Here is a 19,787-nt window from a genome sequence, read left to right as displayed (position 1 = left end):
TCCTCATTTTCCCCGTTTGAAAGTACTTTTTCAGTTATCGGTGGCAGTTTGGACTTTTGATAGTACTCTGAAGTTCTTTGATCCTCCTTCCTGGTGTTTCATTGGAGCATCGGTGGCACAAACGTCCCCACGTGCTGTTGGTATTGTCCCGTCAGCATTGTGCCAGTGTGTTGCTCCATTTCCCGTCTTGTTGTCAGGATGAACCCCCAAAAGTTTGAGGTCAAAGGTCTGCAGTCCTTTATTTCTGCCCGCACTCTTCGTTCAGTTCCACTTCATGTGGTTGGGGATGCACTGACAGACATGATAGCTGTAGTAAAATCCAGCCTGGCACACAGTTCTGGGTTTTCTGCAAGGATGCCTGTAACAGCTAGAAGGATAAGGGAACAAGTCAAAAACGTTGCATGTAATGGAAAGGGAAATGTAAGCAAATAAGACAAAAAGAGGAAATGAAAACCAAATGATTTTTAAGAGGGGTGAGGTTTGATATTATGAACAGAGGAGGAATAAAAAGCAGACACATGAGAGTCAATTCTCTTGGCACACGTACTATGGATTATTCACATCCCTTTTGGATAGACCGTGATCCAAGTTTTATTTGCATGTGCATCAAAAGATTCTGTGTTTGAGGGGAAAAAATGGGTCAAAAGGAATCTGGGAACTCGCCTCTTCAAAATCACAGCAGGTGTATGATCGCCTGTGGACTACCTCCTGCGACCAGATGTTGAGTCAAACCAAACAGACAAAACAATGAAGAGACTGAAGGAAAAGAAAAATAAAAGCCCTGTTTGTTGTTTGAAAAAAATGAAAAGGCTGGATTTTGTTGCACTAGCTATTTGATAATCCAAGTTTTTGTTTAAAATCCCTCCTGACAAGAAACCTTGACTTAGTTTCTATATTTTTTATTACTCCAACAGACAAATGTAAGTTTTAAAAGCTAGTTAAATATGAAGTGTTGAGCTGTGTTCCTGGGGAATGTTAGCTAGTCACTTTTTAAGACTTAGTTTTAGGAGGATCATAATACTATCATACTAGTTATATGTTTTATTAATTTACTTTTGTTTACAAGTACGTACTTAATAAAAGATATACTTACAAAGTAGCACTAACATCTCATTATGCTAACCAAGCATGACAGTTGATGTAAATAATTCCAATTTAATGATTAAAAAAAAAGGTACTATGTCAGTTTACATCATTATTGATCAACGCTGAATCATTTCTTGTATCTAGCCTGAGTTGTTGACCATAATCATTTTTACTTCTCTTATTCTTGATAAGAAGCTAACTAATTAGCAAGTATTTGCAAGCTTATGTCAAAGTTAATGATCACAGTTATCATAAAGGAAACCTTTTGTTTTATAAGTTGATGCAATGAAATTTCTCGGGGTCAGAATATCACAGGATACCAAATTGATTGAACACACACATTACACTCCCTGATCCTGTTTTTACTATTCCCCCCCATAAATGTGGACACACCAAACTGAGGAAATAAATACTTGTCTTGTGTTTCAAAAAGTTTTAGGCTCATGTTGAACTAATTAGGAATAGTGAAAGGACATCTGAAGCAACATAAAAGCCAACTGGTCTTGTTATTGTTATTCCTCAGCTAAATTGAGCGTTGATCAATCCCAGAGTTCTCTGAGGTTTATATGTATTAAAAGAACTGGGATGAATACTATATGATGTCAAGCTTTATTTTTTTTAAGACCGCTTCTTCCAACCGCGGCTAATCCAAAAATAGGCAAATGAGCATAAGGGAGCAGCACGGCACCTGGTTGGAACAAACCCGCCTATTTCTGCTTGGCTTAGCTCATATGGCGCTATGAAGATTACTAGCATTCATTCTGATAGGTCCAGGCGACGTTGACTAGTTCACCAGTGGTTACAGTCCAGTCAGCCAGTCTGGAAGGTTGCCATGGCTACCAGGCCAGAGGGCATCCTCTAGTTAGCCCAGTAACAGTAACAACAAGCCGTACTAACTTTAAAATCAGAAAAGTTATGTTCCAGTCGGCCTTTATTCACAACTCAGAAGTTAAACTCTCCCAAAGTGCTAACCTAAAGTGATGACAGCTGATTTTAAACACCATAGACGGCAATTAAAAAAAAAAAAAAAGACGAAAACATGACTCGTATTATGCTCAGATTTGCAGCTTTACCGGATGAAGTAAATGGGGATTCACCTCCTGTTCAGTTTCAATCTAGCTTTGGAGCCTGGAATTATGTTTATTTGTGCTGTAAAGTAGGAATGGGCGATATTTTACCGTTCACGATATACCGTCAAAAAAATTCCTCACGATAAGAATTTGTCATCTCACGGTAAAAACGATAAATTCCCGTTGATGATGTTTTTGTGTAAAGCTGATTTATGGTTCTGTGTTAAATCCATGCACAACGTACGTGAAGGAAGGAAGGAAGGAAGGAAGGAAGGAAGGAAGGAAGGAAGGAAGGAAGGAAGGAAGGAAGGAAGGAAGGAAGGAAGGAAGGAAGGAAGGAAACAAGGAAGGAAACAAGGAAGGAAGGAAGGAAGGAAGGAAGGAAACAAGGAAGGAAGGAAGGAAGGGAGAAAAGAGGAAGGGAAGAAGGAAGGAGAGAGCAGGAGGAAAGAAGGAAGGAAGGAAGGGAAAACAGAAGAAGGAAGGAAAGGGGAGAGGGAAGGGAGAAAACAAGGAAAGAAGGAAGGAAGGGAAAAAAGAAGGAAGGAAGGAAGGAAGGAAGGAAGGAAGGAAGGAAGGAAGGAAGGAAGGAAGGAAGGAAGGAAGGAAGGAAGGAAGGAAGGAAGGAAGAAGGATAAATTCCCGTTGATGAGGTTTTTGTGTAACAAACATGGTGGATCTGAGAGCGAGATAGATTTATAGTTGAAAAGGTGGAGTTGGAATTGGTATTTTTTTTATCGTCATTTTTATCGTTATCGGGATAAATGCCAGAAATTATCGTGATACATTTTTTAGTCCATATCGCCCATCCCTACTGTAAAGTTAGACATTTTATCATAAGCTCACTTTTGGAGTCTGCTTCTGGTGGTTAGTGAATGAACTGCATTTATTGCCATTTCTTAATGGGTTAACACGCTGGACGTTGCCCCTCAGTTTATAATGAAGCTAATTTCATGTATTGGATTTAATCTATTATACATCTTAACTGTTGTATTTTCTTGGTCCTTCATATAGATCAAAGTAGAGACTAAAACTGGCGGCATGTAAGGGAATCTCAGTTCTCCTGTAGTTCAGCTTGAATAAAGATCCTTTTAATTGAAATGTTCTCAAGCTGAAAAGTTAAGGAAGCTGCTTCCAAGGGTCACCGGTCTGTGTATCTAAGAACTTTCCCAGATGTAAATTTATGATTACAAACTGCTCATATCAAAGCTTGCGCCTGCCGATGTGTTTTCATACGTGTCAGTCCATCTGTCTCCGAGCTGTCCGCCCGTCTGCTCTGCTCAATGTCATTAAGTTCAGCCAGTCTCCCTCTCCGTCTCTCTGTTGGCCTCCCGGGTCAGAGTAAGGTTGATCCCTTGCATGCAGGCTGTGGGAACCTCGACACGCATGCAAAAAAAAACACCCTTGCGAATGTCAAGGACCCCTGATGTCCATAAAAGGTCACATGGAAACATCTGAGTGAAATAAAACTCGGGGAGAAAGTTTTTCTCCTGTGGAATGTTTGACATGCGCATCGAGACCTTTCTTTTCCCCAGAAGTCTCTGGTTCTCACTCGCGCCTCATCTCCCAGGGCGGGCAGTTTTTAATGACACCCTAATGCCCCACCAGTCATCTACAACGCCATATACAGGAGCAGTTTCTCCAAGTATAATTTGTTTGGTCGCCTAACCTATGATGCGCTGAGGGATGTGCTTCTATTGAGTCTATCTTGTCCCAGAGTTTAAGTTTGTGCATTTTAAGACAAAACACAGAGCGATCCTCCTCCTTTGATCATCTCCTTAAGTCTTTGAAATCCAAGATGCATCACATCTGTTTACACTGCGATGTTTTGTTCCTCTTCGGTCCATGTTTATGAGTTTCTCCTTAACCACATCTGTCCATATTTACGAGTTAAAGAAGTATATTAATGTTAACATGGTTAGTTTTGTTGAGACGGGCGGTCTGTGCCACAGACCCCCTTGCGTACCTGCAGGTGTGGGGGATGAATCTCTTGCCCTGCCGCAAACACGAGTGTTGGCTCTCTCTGCACTCACACAGGCAGGTGTCGGGGTTCAGCGGTTCACTCCGGGGACAGTCCGCCGCACACACGCAGCCACACAGCTCGTCGTCCCAGCGCTGGCCGGCCGGGCACGCCTTCCCCTCACCTCGGCCTTCACACTGGCACTCACCTGGACGGAGGTCATGTGACCAGGAAGGACGAGAGGATTAAACCTGAGCAGAGCTGATATAAGTTTGCATGTGGGGTTTTAGCACTGTTGGGCTAAATATTTGACTGCCGTGTTGTGACTTGTTTGAGATCTGGATGAGGCCCTACTTCCAAAAAAACTGCTTTAGTCTTTTTATTATCTTGATCTCGATCAGTTACTTTCGGATCAGTTACTTTCCGATTGACAGCCCTTTGAAGTATTTACAGTAAATCCAACGCTTTCAACACACACCTGTGTATTGGGACCAGCTATGATTTATTCTCAGTCCTGCTAAAACAATATGTTTTAAGTGTTTATGGCGTAACCGAAGCCCTCCTTACAGGTGTTGTGGTCCAGTTTCCAGCCCGGGTCACAGCTGGCCTCCGTCAGTCCGTTCTGGCAGACGCACTCGCAGGTGGACTCCTCCAGAACCCTGTTGGGCCCACAGAGAGCCAGCAGACCGGATCCCAGCGCTTCTGGAAGACGTACGTCAAGGAGAGAAAGGAGGTATTTAGCTTTTTACATAAAAATATATGTAACATCGTTCATTCTAGGTCATTTGCTGACTTTTATGGTCACTGTGAGGCTGACAGTTTTGTTAAATCTCTTGACAGCTTTCTGATGTTCAAGTGCTCTAGGGGAGGACTTTTAATCATTGAGTCAAAATGTAGCTTTGTCCTTTACTTAAATTTATTTACAACATTGATATAATTGTGCAACGGTTTGTATTTACTCACTTAATGGTAATGTTTTAGGGTAAAAACAATAGAAATATTGATCTGTTCCTAGTGGGTCATCACCAGAGCGGTAGAGGAGCCAAAAATTGTACTTAAGTAAAAGTACTGTTACTTCAGAATAATATGACTCAAGTAGAAGTAAAAAGTAGTCATTCAAATAATTACTTGAGTAAAAGTAAAAAAGTACTTGGTGAAAGAACTACTCAAGTACTGAGTAACTGTTGAGTAACGCCTGAGTTATTTTTTTAACACAACCATTCAAACAGACAAAAGTACAAAATAATCATCTTCAGGCAAATTAAATCAATAAAATAAATTAAATTAATAAAAAAAATGCTTAAATTAAAATAATATTAAAGTAAATTCAAGTACTTTAATAAATAATAAAATAATAACAGAATAAAAAAATAAATTAAGCACAAGTAGCACAACATTTCAAGCCTATGTACTTTTCTTTCAATGTAGCCTAATGTAGCGGAGTAAGAGTAACAGTTTCTTCTTCACAAATCTACTCAAGTAAAAGTAAAAAGTATAGTGATTCAAAACTACTCCTAAAAGTACAAAATTTCCCAAAACTTACTCAAGTAAATGTAACGGAGTAAATGTAACTCGTTACTACCCACCTCTGGTCCTCACACATAAAACCTCATATGAAGAACATAATTTTTCTTTTCGCTATGCCATTATTTATCTGACAAAATGAAGCAAAATAATGAATAAATAATAATGTGGGCAATACTTAGTGCCCCCTTGCTGCTTCCATAGGATTTAAGTGAGTAAGTTGTATTCATGTGCTATTAATTATCAGCCCTTGATGAATTCATCTTCAGGCATTTTGTCAGTTTGCTTATTTGCATCATTTAAGTAGTGTGTATTCACACAATGCCAAGAGTGAAAGACATAAGCAATGGTTTTAGAAAAGCAAATGTTCCTGCAAATCAATCTGGAAATAGTCATAAAACTATTTCCAGATTGAATCTAAGCTTTCCAGGGTGAGAAAGATTATTAAGTGGAAAGTGTTGCCAATCGTACTAGAAGTGGATGTCCCAGCAAATTTATGTCAAGGTCAGACCGTGCACCGTGCAATACTGGGAGAAATACAACATTAAGATAAAAAGAGAGATCTACATCTCAATTAGAAGATTAGTATGTTTCTTTGGGAGGATTTCCAGGAGAAAGTCCCTTCTGTCTTAAACAACCAGGGAAGCATGTCTGAGGTTTGAAAAACTCCAACATGACAAATCCCAAAACCTCCGGAGCCATTTCCTGCAAACGGATGAGACCAAAGTGTTGGGGCTTGGCCACAGTGCTCAGTGCCATGCTTGGTGATAATGAGTCACAGCGTTTTCAGTTACGCATGGCAGTGGAGGGGTGATCATTTGGGAATTTTTTGCATTCCCCAGAACCATGGCCTTTTACAGTGACTCATTCATTAACTCCTCTCTTCATCAGAGCGTCCGAGGGTGAAACGTGGATTGTGACGCATAACAACGACCTGAAGCACATCTACAAAAGAAAGCTTAACGTTTAGCAATGGCTGAGCCAAAGTCCAGACTCAGGTGAAATGTTGTGGAGGAACCTCAAGAGTCAAAGTCTCAATGAAGTGAAACACGGTTGTTGAGAAAGATGGGCCTAAACTCCACCTCAGTGATGCAGTGGCGTCAATTAAGTCGCAGCTAAGGTATGGCAAGGTTACGAGTCACAGAACTTAACTACAGTATCAATCAACATGCCCAGCAAATACTCATCACAGAAGTCTGCTTGTAGCTTATCTGTGTGGTCAAGAAAATTTTAACTTTTTCAAATGCAGTCTCACTCACATCCTGCTAACGTAACTATGAACACTACACTTTAACAACGTGTTGATCAAGTCAGTCAATGCGCCTTTACACAATTCGCATCCGTTTTCGGACAGTTAGAGAGCAGAAATAGCGTATCTGACAAACGCAATTTAACTCATTCTGTTCACTTCATTCACTACTGTATGTCAGTGCAACAATATCACGTGGACATGGAGCGGCTAACAGCCTCGTTAATAGCCTGACTCCCGCTTTCCCTACCCGTTCCTTCTTCCTCCACTGCCGGGGCAACATTGGACCCATCATTTGCCTTCTTTTTTTTGAAAAAAAAAATTGCAGGGTTGCCTGCTTCCTTTTTGATTTTTGTAAGTTAGTAACACTGCAAAGTGCGCTAAAAACGAGATTGACCTAGCGACCACGGACCAGGGACGCTGGGATTTCACATTTCAAGATATGGGAGGGGGGGAGATACAGGTGTTGGGAAATATAATACCTAGTGAAATCGATCATGTTGTTCTGATTTGCATTTGTAGTTATTTTACATGTATTAAATAATAGAATAATCAATACAAATAGACACAGAGTAATTCCATAAAGCTGCCATACCTTGCCATACCCAACTGACGCCCCTGCAGTGATGTCAGAGACGGAGGATCAAACAACCCTTTCCAGTTATTGCGCCTAAAGCTACTGAATCATCGAGGTACTTACTATTGCCCACTTGATATTTTTTTCCTTTTGGCTTATGTGTTTTAAACAAAAATAGTTACACTGTAAAAAAAAAAAGGTAAAGGACTAGAATTAAAAATTAAAGGAAAGTGTACCAACTTTTGCATATGTCGTGTGCAAGGCATTATAATAACATTATATCTGCCAATCTTCAGCGTTTTAACGGTATATTTAGCTGAAGTCCTTGCCGTACTAATTACTGTAGCGTGGATGCCAGCGGACCAGGCAGCTCCAGCAACAGTAGTTAAAGTTGGAGAGCCTGGTATTTTCCCTTTTTTCTGGATTGTCGGTTTCTAATTCGAGGTCTTGAGCGCTGAACTTGCCACATAGCTGCGGTAAACCGAAAAAAGAAGAGAATGCGCCTCTGTTTACATTAATTACACAAAATTTACATGTACAAGCACAGTTGTCATCTTTATATGTGTTGCCTCTGATTTAACATTTAGACGTTAACCGACTTTCATTATATCGCTGAATTTAGTCATAAGTGATCTATGCTGGTTGGGGATAATTCTGGGATTGGAATATAGTCATGTTGTACATGAGTGTGCAAGTAAAATGCCACAGACATTCCTGTTGCAACTGAGTCAGCATTGCATCAGTTGGGGTAGTTTTAAATTATTCATTTATGCGTAGGCACCATCATCATCATCATCTTCATCATCATCATCATTTAACTGTAGTTGCAGAGTTTTATGAGAGGAAAAATAGTTTAATTCACATCCTGTAACATGTTTAATGGGAATAGTTTGTGTGACTTATATATACTGTGATGAGTTAGTCCTTTTAAAGCCAATTTCAGGCAATATTTAAACAAAAACCTTCTACGTGAGACCTTTTTAGCACATAGTGCACTAAGTAAAATTTTCAGGTAGGCCAAAGGCAATAGAAAAAACAATAGTAATAAATAATAATAGTAATAATAAATGAAGCAAGGAATTCAGCATGATTTGAGAGTGACGAGTGTTGCTATATTTCACCAGTCAGCTTTGTTTCGTATCCATTCAGACTTATTTGGACAGAAAGAGACTGCAGGCAGGGCGGTTAGAGTAAAGGAGGACCCCTAAATCATGAAAGATTTGCGGTGTTTACATGAAAATCCAATTACTGCATTTGTCTGACCGAATTTCGGTCAGAAAACCTGACTGAAGTCGAGATAATCCCTGCATGTATACATTCCCACCGGACTGGAGTTGGTCAGAGCTCGGAGTGAGTAAACAGCTCCCAGCTCAGATGAATTCTGCATGTAAACACACTTATTGGCTGGAATCACAGTTCCTAGTCTGAGCTACGTGACCTGGACATACCTGTTTCCCTCCGAGAGTAGTTGATCGTGTCTACGGAGACGCACACGCAGTTCAGAGGATCCCACAGCGATCCTGGGGCGCAGGGCAGCTCGGGAGGGGAGCACCTGCGCGTGAACACGGATGTTAGTGATGCACGGATGCGTTGGACGATGCTCGGCAACAGCGTCACCCCTCGCTCTTGACTCACAGGTGATCCGGCGCCGCCCGTCTTATGATGGAGTGGAGCGGCCGCTTGGAAAGGCATTCGCACGAAGTGTGGTTGATGAAGGTAACCATGCCGACCGATCCCGGATCCATCCTGGCCGGAGATAGCTCCAACAGCTGGCAGCGAGGGACATAAAGGTTAGAAACAGTATATTGAGTCGCTCTGGCATCTTTGGCTTTGGCTGGCTTTGACTTGTTGTCTCTCACGACTACATGTAACACAGAGATGTCTGAAGCACACCTATATCTCTTCAGCACTATGACTATTTATTAGGCCTGTGTTGAAAAAAATCGATTTCCCAATTCTAAATCGATTCTCATATTAATTCCTAAAAATCGATTCATATGTCTAAAGATCGATTTATTTATTTATTTATTTATTTTTTTAAAATGTATTTATGTATTTTTTTTTTCTTCATCATTACATTACAACTTTTGGTTATTTTTTTGTTTATCCCCAAAAAATGAAATGTTTTGTTGGACATAAGAATAACTGGTCCCATGTTTTTGCCTTTAAATATGTTTAAAGGTATGAAAACATTAAAGTGTTAGGTTATAATTGCATAAATTGTCTATATTTCATTACTTTATATACTGTCTTGGGGTTACATTTGCAAAAAATGCTAAAAACCAATTGCTCAAAAATTAACAACCAAAATAGACCGAAAATGGAACAAATAAAAACGGAATGTGGGAAAAAATAAAACCGATTTCATCCGTCTCTGTTTCCTCCCTGGATCTGTTTGGTAATTCTGACCCACATGTTTCTGAAAGCAGTTCTATCAGCATTCTGGGAGCTGATTGGTACTTACAGCATCATTAGCTGCCAATACTTGCTGTTTAATCTCAATATAATACTAGTAGTAATATTTTGCATAACTACAGTCATATAATTCATGCAACAGCTCAAAAAACAGTTTTAATAACACTAACCCAAATCAATATCGGCATCGAATCGGATCGAATCAAATCTTGATAATAAATTCTGAATCTTAAGAATCGGAATCGAATCGATTCTTGACATTTGAATCGATCCCCAGCCCTACTATTTATAACCCTCAGTTTTTCCAGATTGAGATCCAGTCCAGTTCAGGGTTGTGTAAGAAAACAATCTCTATGCTTCTCACATGACGGTGTGGAAGCCTACATGTGTGTTCATGTAATCGCACTGAGATTGCGCAACTGTTGGTGACTGCGATCCGCCATCCAGTCACTCCCACCGGGAGTAGGGCTCTCTGTGATACAAATAAGCCAGTTACATAACTTGGCAGATTGGTTCCTGTCCTACTTCCAGGGCCATTTTGCGGTGCAAGAGTAGGAAAAAATGTCAGGACAACGTCGTCAGGGACACACGAGGAGAGCCAGATTCTAACAGGGTTACTTACTGTCTTGTTAACGAGCGTGTAACTCGTGTTGGTGCAGTAAAAGGACTCGTCCCTGCAGCATCCGCCGCAGCGATGCAGGGCAACACAGCGAGGGAAGTATAACTGACTGGTGGATTCTGGGTATTCTTTGGCGACCTCGACGCACACCTCCCTGGGCTGACACGAGGTGCGCTGGAACTCCTCGAGGATAACTGAAAACATCAAGAAGTGGATTTTGTTCACTAACAATCTGAAAACTGCATGAAATCCTTTACCATAAACATTTATTTATGTCTCCACTTTGATTAAATTAGCCATGTAGTCGATTCAAACATGATAAATCTCAGAATTTCACACCGTTTCTCTTTGAAATGTAAAGACAAAACAGTTCACCTTCCCAGTTGCCATCCAGTTTATAAAGCGGCTCCCCCTTCCACATGTCGTCGCTTTTAGACCGGACATAGGGGCTCACTGAAGAGGTTAGAAAAGATGAGAAAGAAGAAGAGGAGGAAGGAGGAAGGGCATGCCATGACTTTTTCCTCATGCAGTGCTGAATCAGGCTGTATTCGGGGTAGAGGATCTGTAAGAGCTGATCCATGCTGGTCACCGTCTCCAAACTGGGCTGGTTGTCTGACAGCGCTGGAGTCTGTGGGAATATCGCAAATACAAGACTTTGTAACACAATATTGCACTATTAACTCACCACAAGGCATTGTATTCTCATGAAAAAAAGGGGGGGGGGGGGTTAAACAAACAATAAACGAGCTGGGAAGATAGAAGCAAACTTATATCTGGCTCCTAACACATACATTTATGGTTCAACATCGGTATTTCTTTTTTTTTAAATTTGTTTTATTTTTTGTATAACAGAAAGGAACTTCTTAAAAATGTTTTTTTTTTTTGTCAGAGGACTTGGCAAAAGATTAGTTTTTGGTTAAAAACGATTACATCCTGCAGAATTTACAGTGTCAGCTCCGCTGGTTTGTGCTGGATCAACAGTGAATACCTCAGCTGCCAATGTGTTGTGACATGTTGCTCTTGACTACTGTTAGTTGTTCAGCACACGCGTGTCCTCCCTTCACCTACCCACACTCGCTGCTGCTTTGGATCCACAAAAATTCAGCAAAGGTTGAGCTTAGTGTATATTTGACAAAGCTGCTTCCTTTGAAACTTTCTTCTCCTGCTGCCGCAGTGCCCTTGAACAAGACGCCGTAATCTGACCCGTTGTGTGGCCTTCATGATAAATTAAAGGAGCAACCTCCAGACCAAAAAAGCAGGTGATGGTCAGCTTATGTGGATAATCTCAGTTCACAGTTGATATAAACGCTATCATGCTGTGATTCACCCGCTTAATTATTCTCCTGTCGTCAGATGACTGTTCCACTCCATAAAGCAGATGAACGATAAAGAGTTTGTTGTATAACAGACTGGTTAAAACGAGTGGTGACATCAGCTGTGGTTTAGTAAATGTCATCTCTGACTTGCTCTTCAGTAGCACTTATTAATTGCTCTTGAAGGGAATGAGAGAAAGCTGTTAAGTTTCCCTGACTGAGAAGGGGTAGACTGGGACAGCTGGTAGAACCGGAAACTAACCTAACTAACCCAAAGCTAGTATAACTTAAACATTGGTCTGTCCATTTAGGGCTGGGTATTGGGAAGGACCTCACGATACGATACGCATCACGATACTTGAGCCACGATACGATACACATTGCGATATCCCGATTATGCGATATCCCGATTATTATATTCTACATAGTTCACCGAAAAATTTAAAAATGCATTACACATCTTAAAATCCAAGTTGTATATATGTACATCAGATGATAGTGATGGATCTTAAAATCTGAGTTGCACATTCATCAGATTATAGTGACAATTCATGGGACAAACTGAGTCAAAACAATGTTTTATTATAACTATACAAGCTAAAGTTACAACTTATTTGTATATGTTTTTCATATTATTTACATCATATGAAATTAACATTAAATTTAGTATGAGGTTGCTTTAATTATGTGGCAAATGATAATAAACACAAGAAAGATGGTACTAAAACCAAGGACAGGCACAGTGATCAGTCAGTATAGATATAAATCCATAAATAAATAAACCTCTGTCCATTATTTTTCATTTTTTAAGGACAGGCAATTGTGTTATATAAAAAATAAATTATAAAATGAAATAAAATAAAACGTGAAATAAAACCTGAGCTCAGTGCAGGGCCCTCCCAGGGTTGGTAGAGAGTGGCAATGCCCAGGACTGTCACTTAGGTAGGAGCACTGGGTGATATAATGGGAAAAAATCGGGGATAAAAAATATTAAAAAAAAAAAAAAAAAAAAAATCGATATTCAAATTTTTAATATCGATATTGAATCAGCTGGAAAAGTATCACGATATATTGCCATATCGATATTTTTGCCCACCCCTATGTCCATTTATCTCTTTATGTCTAACACCCGAGATCCCGGCAAGACTCAAACAGAAATAATGGAAGTGAATGAATATTTCTGAGCTCAAATGGCGATGAGTTTCAGAGCCGGGGAGCAGAGCAGCTGAAAGCTCTGCACCCCGCGGTGGGGAGAATGTCAAGTGGATGGAAGAGGAAGAACGGAGGGGACGGGAGGGAGTGGCAACATGTAACAGGTCGGACAGATATTGTTGGGGGCAAAGGTTAAGGGATGGCCTTGAATGTTAACAGGAGAATGTTGAATTTGGTGCAGCAGCCTGTGGAGCTGCAGGACGGGGGGGGTGATGGATCCAGGGAGGTCTGGTGATGATGAGGCAGCTGAATTCTGAACCAGCGGAAGTTTATGGAGGGTTTTGTGAGTGAGGCCAAAGAGCAGCGAGTTGCAGTAATCCAGGCGAGAGGTGACAAGGCAGTGAGGGAGGGGAGAAGGCGGTTAATGTTACGTAGGTGGCAGTATGCACGCAGGGTAATATTATTGATGTGGAATTGGAAGGATAAAGTACTTTCGAGGATGGCACCCAAACTCTTAACCTGCTGGTAGGGGGGAAAGAGCAATTGTTGATAACAAGAGGAAAACTGTCGGTTTTGGATAATGTTGATTTTGAGGAGAATCTCTGTTTTGTCACTGTTTAGTTTGAGGAAGTTTGAAGAAAACAAAGACTTGATTTTTGCCAATCAGTCGAGAATGGGAAGTTGGAAGAGGGAGAGCTGGGTGTTGAGCTGTGGAAATTGGTATTATATTTGCTGAAGTTGTTGCCAATGGGAATGAGGTAGAATGATGAAAAGGAGGCCCCCAGGACGGAGCCATGGGGCACGCTTGAAGTGAAAGGGGAAGGCTGGGATGTGAAATATTTGTTGTCTTTTGTGGTATTCCCTTCAGAACACTGTAAACCTTAGCCTCATTGTTGGCGCTGTAGGTAAAATGTAACTAGATACAACCAAGGTGCCTTATCTGGCTTCCTAAAGGGTCACCATCTCAGAAGTGGCAACATGTGCAGTTGCTTGAATGTGAATTTGATGAATTTGTTCAATAACTGTAAAGATATTTCAATCCATGTTCCTCCTACAAGTGAATTACAAATCTTTCAGCTTTTGCATTACACATTTTGAATAAAATTTCTGTTTTAGCAGCCATCCTGCTTCTAACTGACAGGTTTTTGCAGAAAGGATGAAGTTTGTTTTCAGAATGTGATGGTATTTAATCTGATACTAGCTAGCAACACAACCCCAGAGCATGATCAGTCCTGTTCTGTGTTTAACACATGGACATGTGTTCTTTTGTACCTCAACATCACTCACTTGTCACATATAAGTTCTACTTTCACTTTTCAGTGAAAGTAGAACAATGGGCTTGTTTGGATATGCATTCTCTAACCTTTAAAGCAACTTTGTCTAACACATATGACTTTGGGCTGTAAGAACTGTGCTGGGGATGATCCTGTTCATATTGTAATACCAATTTGTCTAGGTGCACTTTCATCTTTCATTAGGGGCTGACGCATTGGAATTGTTTTGATATTCTGCCCCATGTGGTCAGAGCTGGAAGTGCTATAGAGAGCGGCTTTAAACTGAATTTTGTGCTGAGGATACAAGAAAGTGGGGACTGCTCTGCATCAGTCCACCACCACCTCAGTCTGCACGAAGGACTCAGAGGGAGCTTGATAAGCTCTTAGACCAATCCTTTGAGGAATTCTCTCTTTTTTTCTTTTTGGTTTTGAGACCTCAACTTAACAGCCGCCGTTCCCTTTCACCACTGCTCTTTATTGTCATCTCCCGCTGCTTCGTGTCAGTTATTGTGTTTTTCAGCTTGCTGTGCACTTGTTTAAATAACCTGCAGATGTAATCTTTTATTTCCCTCCTTCAAGGCCCTCACACATTTTCTTTTTGTATGTGTGTGTGTGTGTGTTACTGAGAGATCACATGACATGAAGTCATTGCTAAGGGACTTCTGAGGTCATGACGGACAAATGTCCATTCATGCAGCACTCTGGGGTGTGTCCAACACCACATACTGCACTTAGACATAGACACAAATATGTACGCACACCCATTCTGCCTGTCATCTGTTATAAACATCATCTGAAGCTGTTGTTTCATAAGTACAATGTATGTTATGTTGAAACCAGCCACTCCCATACACATTTATATATATATATATATATATATATATATATATATATATATATATATATATATATATATATATATATATATATATATATAATGTAGGGAAAGGGAAAGGCTGAGAAGGGGCTCCTTCCAGGTAGTAAGATGATACCACTATCATAACATCGTCGCATGAGTCATTAACGATATTCATGTGTTAGTCAGAAAAGCTTCCAAAACTTTTCCTTTTTCCCTTTTTCAGAGGGACTTCCTCACAGGGATGCCTACATTTCTGAAGAACTTGAAACAAAACACTAAACTGTTTCCTGGCTGCTCCATCAACAGTAAATCAGAAGACAGCTGATGTAGTTTTTACAGGATCTTGCTTTAGTCACGGTTAAATGACGTCATGTGGAAAACAAAGACGATATTTTAACTTTTGACACAGTTGTACTGATTAAGCTTCGTCACGCTTCCTTAAATCGCATCTTCTTGTTTTAAGGGTCAATCCATCAGGATATCCTGCAAGAATCAGTACTGCATGAATGACGAGTTATACCATCCTGTTTTCTGTTTCTCTTCCTCTAAAACCACTTGATGACAAAGTCACATGTCTGTCTGTGATGTCACAAGCCATCACCTGACATGTGTTTGTCGTTATTAGGTTATGCTGTCCCTCTTACAGTGGTTTTTGAGAATCTGTGAAGCATTTAGATTTTTTTTTTAACCATTACCAGGCATGGATTTTCCCATTAGCCTTGTGGCGTCATTTTACATTTTTTTGGTCCATCATTGATGGGAAGAGATTTTCAAACTATGAAGCCACCACCACCATGTTTTACAGATTGAATTATATTGCTATGCTGGGATGCATAGCAATATAACCTTCATAACATAACACCTTGAACCAGAAAATTATTTTTGGCTTCCATTAACCCTGTACAGAGCGAATTACCACATTTAGTATCTTCAGTAGAACTACATGCATAGTTATTACAAAAAAAGTTACACTGTAAAAACAGGTTGTTTAATATTCTCCAATAACCCTCTAGTGTGGAAATTTCAAATACTTTATCGCCCTATAATCATCTGGTGTCATAATTTTGTCCGATATTAAAAGGTAAAACTGGTCCAAATGATGAAACTACCACCACCGTGTTTCACCAGGGCCATGTGGTTCCTACGCTGGTATCCAGTGATTCAGTTTCTCTAAACGTAACGCCCTTCGGTATATAAGGAGGTCCTCTCTTCCTCTCGCTTTCTCACTCACGATTCTCACACCAGCCTTACTGCATCATAGATCTTGTTGGTTAGTGCTCCCCTGACGGTTGGTAGAAGTTTACCCTGGCAGACTATCACGGTCCTCATTGGCTAACCACCGCTGGAGAGCAGACACGATGCTCTTGAATGTTCCCAGACCTGTGATCGTGAACCCTCCTCACAAATCCCCTTTGATCCGGAGCATCAGACTTAAATAAATCTACATTTGTTTTAAACATGACTCATCAGATGTTGACTTAAGCCATGTTTATACAGAAATACAGACATCTACTGCATGACCCCCCATGGTGGGACTGTTCAGGGATTTGTGCGTAATGACTACTTTGCATGTTGTCATTTGTTACTGTTGTAAAAGAGGTTTCAGTCTCAGCGAGCTTCCTAAGTAAATAAAGCTTATCTGCTGTGGTTTTCTTGCCAACGATGTTGCGTCATTAGTCATTTCAGTGTTGTTGTTGGAGAGAGAGGTTTAAATCACTCACTTCTTAATTGACTATGTAGTGACCACTGGTGCCATGTATAGAGGCATCTGCACTCATTACGTGTCCTCGGTCATCTAATCGTCTTTTTCATTCAACCTCTCACCGGTATGTGGTTGATTGTAGACATTAAGACGTAATTCAGAAGTTGTATGTCAGACTTTTGGTACATGAGTAATGGAAATGGAGCATTTTGGATGTCTTACCTGTGTGCCCATGTCTACACTTTGGTAATAGTCTGGATAGTCTTGTCCTGAGCACAAACTGCTGATAACAGGCATCCATAGGATCACAGCTGGTATCCACATAGTGAGGGGATGGAGAGGGGAGAGAGGAGATATCAGGGCAGACGAGAAGGACGTTGGTGAGTGTGGAGCTTGGTGATGACAGGGAAGAGGTGAATCAGAAGGAGCAGGAGGGTTAGAGCAGATTCGACAGGAATCTCTGTGCTCTTCTCTTCATATTATCCCGGGACGAAGTTGCTCTTCCTGCACAGGTTGTTGGAAACTGGGAGATCAGCTGAATCAATCATGATGAGGAAACCTTCTCCTCTCCTTCAGGTCGAGTGCAACTCCTTCCTTTTCTCTTCAGAAGAGACTTCTCCCCCTGTCTTGCTTCACCTCCATTCTGGCTGCTAATTCTGTGTCAGGTGTCTCTGTTTGGGTTTGTCTTTATATCTTTCTTGGCCTTCGACTTGAGTAACCCCTCAGTGTCCCATTTATCTCCCTTTCTCTCCAGCCTTGGTCGTCCTCGCCAGTTTCCTCTCCTCGCCCTTCACACTTGTGCACCTCCTTACCTCCTTTATCTCTTTATTTTCCCTTCTCCTCACACAACAGCTGTGCACACTGCTGACACCGTTCTATCAGTCCCCTGTTTCGTTTTCAAAAGCCTTCATGGAAAAGCCCTCTTTCTCTTTTGGTCTTTTTGTGGCTTTCTGAATTAGTCCCAACTTCTCTGCCAGGTTGTGTGATCCTTAGAAAAGCATCAAAGAGGGAAAAACAAAAATAGAGTAGAAAAAGCTCTTATTTCCAATCCTGTTGCAAAATGGGCTTTTGGTGTTAAGTTCTTGTCCAAATAGTGTGGATGTGCGGCCTTCTCTCAGTCGTCCCGCTGGAGTGAATGAGAAAAAATACAAGAATGGAAGGCTTGGATCTTGTGGGCGGAGTGAAGGGACGGAGAGAATGTGAATTTTCATCAGCCTCACTCTTATTTTTTCTTTGTGAAATTGCAGGCTCTGCAGAAGCACGCAGCTCCACGGCAATGGCACACTTTAGTTTCCCCCCAAAACGTGCCATCTCCAGCTCTCCGGAGTATTTAAATCACCCTGGACTCGTTCTTTCTTTTTTTTTGTCCTTCTGTGCATAATTTGATTATCACCCTTTGCTTCGCTCTTCCACAGCTCTGTCTTTGTGGGGCTTCTTAATTGCAGCTGCTAAGACTTTGAAAAATGTGTGTGTTCATTGGCAGCCAGGATGAATTCAAATTCCAGCTCTAAGTGCCTTTTCATGAGCTGTTAATACCTTCGCTGTCTGTGCTTTCCATCTGGGAGCACTGCTTCATTGTCAGGACTAGTCCCTGTGTGCGTGATTGACAAATGAAGCCCCGAAATTGCCCTCACACCTGCAGCTGAGAGCTTTTCTGCCTTTTTCCCCTCACACTTCATCAGGCTCCATCTTTGTCTTTCACCCCTGCCCCCCTCTCACTTTCTCTCTCTTATTTCTTTCTCCTGTGTGTCCATTCACAGTCCTAAAAAAAAAAAGCCAAACTTCACATACCTCTTTAACTATTCTGCCCCAAGGCTGTGGGTATGTGTGTCTCGGAGAAAGAGGGAGGAGGAGGGAGCAGCAGGAGGAGCTTATATCTTTGTCTAAATTATAAAATCGCTTCCTTTTCTTTCCCAGGGCAAAGCAGTTACCGACAAATGCAAAATAAATTACGGGGGACAGTTTTAACAACAGTCTGGTGAAGAAGAGGCGGAGGAGGAGGAGGAGGAGGTAGAAAGAGGTGTGTCTGGGAACCGCTCGAATGAGAAAACATCCGATTTTTGGGCCAGTCACTGCCAGCCTTTCCACGGATTAAAGACGCAGACAGACACATGCTCGCCGTGGCAAGTGTCAGCTTGCATCTTGCGTTATGTGTTGAAATCTGTGCAGCAAATTCAACATTCCAGTCATTGCTTTCTCCATTTCAGTCGCTGAGAATACAGCTAGAGATGACAAAGAGCGGAGGTGTGTTGCAGCCTGTGACATTTGCAGGTCTTATTTTCATTTTCTGGACAGATAAAGAACTGTTGAATCACTGGACGCTTTGAACATGAAACATTAATGGGTTTGGATGGTTTTAAGTTTACTTCTGATTTGAGGAGGACAAGACATTTCTCATTATTTGGACAAGCACAAACCTTTAATAACAGCGGTTGCTTTCATTTAAAAAAAAAAAAAACAAACAAAAAAAAAACAGTTCCACTTGAGATATTTTCCAAAAAGGAATAAAAGACGATAAGATAAAATCAGTCAAGAGTGGGAGAGAGAACCTGCAAGAACATGACTAAATTCAACGGAAAGTGAATCTGAAATAATCTCATTCCAGGGGGTTTTGCTTCTCGGAAATCCCTTTTTTTTTCCAGGGGAGTGAAATTACGGACCAGCTTTTCTACGGCTGAACTTTCTGAACCTGCTGAATAATGAGCCAGTGTAGCCGGGATGAGCAAGTCTCATCTGGCTGAACTATCCGAAGTGACTGGATCGCAGGAGTTTGGCACTGTTCTTGAGATGATGGAAAGAGGTCTTAGAGGTATTTAACATGAGTATCAAAGTCTCATGCTGACATAAATGACTGCTGAGGAGATGGGGATGATTGAGGCATTCAGTCGGCTCTGGGGTGCCAGTCACGATGCCCTCAGTTTTAGAGCTGTTTAATTAAAGAAGGTTTAGTTTCATCCACACCTTTATCTCCTCCAGGCAGACGGGGA

General features: G+C 41.0%; 1 protein-coding gene across 2 annotated transcripts; it reads right to left on the bottom strand.

Moving 5' to 3' along the window:
• Window positions 1-231: 231 nt before the first annotated feature.
• Window positions 232-18,152, bottom strand: LOC133424945 (vascular endothelial growth factor C-like). 2 transcript variants are annotated; one of them, XM_061715543.1, is made up of 8 exons: window positions 17,023-18,152; window positions 10,876-11,128; window positions 10,504-10,694; window positions 9,102-9,235; window positions 8,915-9,018; window positions 4,684-4,815; window positions 4,123-4,324; window positions 232-367 (listed from the first exon to the last, which is right to left on the bottom strand). In XM_061715543.1, exons 1-8 carry the CDS (start codon window positions 17,122-17,124, stop codon window positions 262-264), a joined length of 1,224 nt encoding a protein of 407 aa, XP_061571527.1. In that variant the 5' UTR covers window positions 17,125-18,152; the 3' UTR covers window positions 232-261. The 2 variants fall into 2 exon arrangements, with proteins under 2 accessions (XP_061571527.1, XP_061571526.1); XM_061715542.1 differs by having other exon boundaries at window positions 4,684-4,818; window positions 17,023-18,149.
• Between the last annotated feature and the right edge of the window lie 1,635 nt (window positions 18,153-19,787).

Source organism: Cololabis saira, chromosome 24 (genome assembly GCF_033807715.1).
Source record: "Cololabis saira isolate AMF1-May2022 chromosome 24, fColSai1.1, whole genome shotgun sequence".
Taxonomy (NCBI): domain Eukaryota; kingdom Metazoa; phylum Chordata; class Actinopteri; order Beloniformes; family Belonidae; genus Cololabis; species Cololabis saira.
This window is presented reverse-complemented; position numbering and strand designations above follow the sequence as displayed.